A 2,771-nucleotide genomic window follows, 5' to 3' on the forward strand; every position below is an offset into this window, starting at 1 on the left:
CCTGAACACCATGTTAATTAGCACCTCACTAAAACCAAACTTCCTAAGAACTTTTGTGAGAAAGAGCCAAGAGACTCTATCATATCCCTTGGTCATATCTAGTTTAACCGCCACATTTGCTGTTTTGGTTCTCTTGTTTATATATCTGACAATCTCCTGTGTGAGTAGTACATTCTCCATGATACTCCTTCCCTTCACAAAGCTGATTGATTCTAAATCAAACTTTGCGGTTTTTTACTAATCTTTTCATGCAAGACCCTTGAGATGATCTTGTTTGAGATCGATTGGTCTCGGGTGCGAGAAACTTTGCACACCTTTCTTTCTTAGGGATAAAAATCGGATTTGTATGAGTGATGAATCTTAGTAGTTCTTGCCCACAAAGAATGCCTTCACCATATCCACCACATCTAGTTTGACTATCTCCCAACATGATTGAAAGAACAATCCTGTGAATCCATCAGGACCACAAGCACTTTCTCCATTCACGGCAAATGCTGCTTCTTTGACTTCTTCTTCAGTTGGTAGCATCTCCATGGTATGATTCTGATCTTCTGTGACTAGGGTAGGGATATGCTTTAATAAACCAAACTTAGAAGGAATTCTATCTTCTTCAAATTGCTTATGATAACATTTGACTGTTTCTTGTGAGATCTCTTCTTGATTGGTTAACCAGCTTCCATCAGCATCTTGGATATTATCCACTCTGAGATTCTTTCTCCTCCCTTTTACATAAGCATGGAAGAACTTTGAGTTTTTATCTCCATCTTGAAAACATGTTAGTCCTAATTTCTGTCTCCAAAACTGTTCTTCCAAGTGTAAGAATCTACTAAGGTCTGCCTGCACCCTATTTAGTCTTTCTCTATTCTGCACTGTTGGAGATGTTTCAAACTTCTCCTCATGGACTTTGATTACCTCTTCAAGTGATGCAATTTGCTGAAAAATATTGCCGTGTGTGTTCTTGCTCCAACTTCTCAATGCATTCTTCACCTTTTTGAGCTTGTGATGAAACTTGGCAAATGGATTTCCTTCAAAATCTATACACCAATGTTGCTTGATAATCTCCTGGAAACTGTCATGTTGGACCCAAAAATTCAAGAACTTAAAAGGCTTTATGATCACCTCAGTAGTTGTGGAACACTCTAGTTCCAAAGGAGAATGATCAGATCCCTTTTTTATCAGATGAGTTACCTTCATGGTGGGCATTACATCTAGCAATTTATCATTACAAACCATCCTGTCCAACCTTTTAAAAATGCATGCTTCTTCAGCTCTTCCATTCCACCATGTATATGTACTACCTACATATCCAAGATCCTGTAAACCACAACTGCTAAGACAGTGATTGAAATCTGCTACTTCATTATACAAGACTGGCAGACCTCCTAATTTTTCCTCTTCTGTAGATATGACATTGAAGTCACCTCCCACTAGCCAAGGTAAATCAAAAAGATTAGAAACCTGGCTAATGGAATCCCATAGCATTCTTCTTTCTCCAGCATCACAAGAGGCATACACCACTGTTAAGACTATATGACAGTTTAAAATTTGGTGAAACAACTTCAAAGTAATCTGCTGTTCATTGTCAATCTCCACTGAACCCTATACATCATCTGAAAGGAATAACCAAATTTTACCTGAAATATTGACAAAAGTTGTTTCCATACCCAACTTTCTTCTAAAACTTTCTACTTGTTCAGCATCTTCAAAAGGTTCCATCAGACCAATAATATTGTATCTGTTTCTTCTATTCAGATTAGTTAATCTCTCAAAGGATTGTTGAGTATTAACTGATCTGATGTTCCACAATAAGAGCTTATTCATCATGATTAAGATTGTTTGGAGGCTACCTGCCTCTTTGATAATAGTTTGACTGGGGGAACAGGTTCCTTCTTTCCTCCTTTTACTTTTGAGTTTCTCATTTGCCTTGTCTTTCTAGGAGAGAGATTTGCTTCTGTTGACACCTGATCAATTTGAACATTAAGCAAGTCTTTCTTAAGCTCCTGATCTTTTATTTCCTGAGGGGTATTACTTCTTGGAGTCTTTGGGACTGATCCACCAGGCTCCTTTGGATGATTAATAGGACTGATATCTAAGGATTGCTCCTCAGTTCCCTCTTCTTCTGTCTTGTCCTCTTTCCACTTATCATGTTCACCCTTTTCCACCACTGCTTCCTGGCTTGTGCTAATAATTTGCCCATTTGACTCTTGCCCCTCTACTGATTCTGTAGGCTTTCCATCTGTCTCTACTAATTCTGTGTTATTCTGGATTGCAGTATTATTGATGACCTGATCTTTTAGTTGATCAGTATTATCACCTCCCTCATTGATCTTTGAGCCACTGCTTCCATCTTCATCAGCTATTAGAACCTCCTTCTGATTTTGCTGCATAATATCTGACAGTTCCACTTGATCTTGACGGAACACTACTCTTTGCTTGCTTACCAAAAGATTTTTCTACCTAAGGTTTTGTTGATTCTTTTTCTGCTTCAGATTTTTCTTTGTCTTGTCTCTCCATTTCCTCTAAGTTGATTTCCTTCTCATTTTGTTCATCAAGGACTGCAAAAGAATTATTAATTTGCACATCCTTACCAACATCATCAGCCTGAGGATTATTGAAGATTCTCTTATCCTTTACTATCCCCCAACCATTGATCACTCCTTCATGCTCCACCTTCTTGTTCATATTCTCTTGAGTCCTCTTCTGTGCCCTTTCATTCTTCCTCCTGCCATGATTCCAAGTATCTTTTGCTGGCACTGCATTATTCATTGCTT

At 38.3% G+C, this 2,771-nt stretch overlaps 1 protein-coding gene across 1 annotated transcript; it reads right to left on the reverse strand.

Annotated features, from left to right (window-relative positions):
* Window positions 1-360: 360 nt before the first annotated feature.
* Window positions 361-2,387, reverse strand: LOC132054310 (uncharacterized). Its single transcript, XM_059446353.1, has 3 exons — window positions 1,852-2,387; window positions 1,690-1,792; window positions 361-1,599 (listed from the first exon to the last, which is right to left on the reverse strand). The coding sequence occupies exons 1-3, from the start codon at window positions 2,385-2,387 to the stop codon at window positions 361-363; spliced, it is 1,878 nt and encodes a 625-aa protein (XP_059302336.1).
* Window positions 2,388-2,771: the final 384 nt, after the last annotated feature.

The sequence above is a fragment of the Lycium ferocissimum genome, chromosome 4 (assembly GCF_029784015.1).
Source record: "Lycium ferocissimum isolate CSIRO_LF1 chromosome 4, AGI_CSIRO_Lferr_CH_V1, whole genome shotgun sequence".
NCBI lineage: Eukaryota > Viridiplantae > Streptophyta > Magnoliopsida > Solanales > Solanaceae > Lycium > Lycium ferocissimum.

Excerpts from the sequence above, each read along its gene's own strand:
- LOC132054310 (XM_059446353.1), bottom strand. The coding sequence starts at position 2,387 with ATGCAGCAAAATCAGAAGGAGGTTCTAATAGCTGATGAAGATGGAAGC. Across the intron at positions 1,793-1,851 it reads GTCAAACTATTATCAAAGAG|ATCAGTTAATACTCAACAAT; the intron begins GCAGGTAGCCTC and ends GTGGAACATCAG. Across the intron at positions 1,600-1,689 it reads CTTTTGAAGATGCTGAACAA|GGTTCAGTGGAGATTGACAA; the intron begins GTAGAAAGTTTT and ends GATGATGTATAG.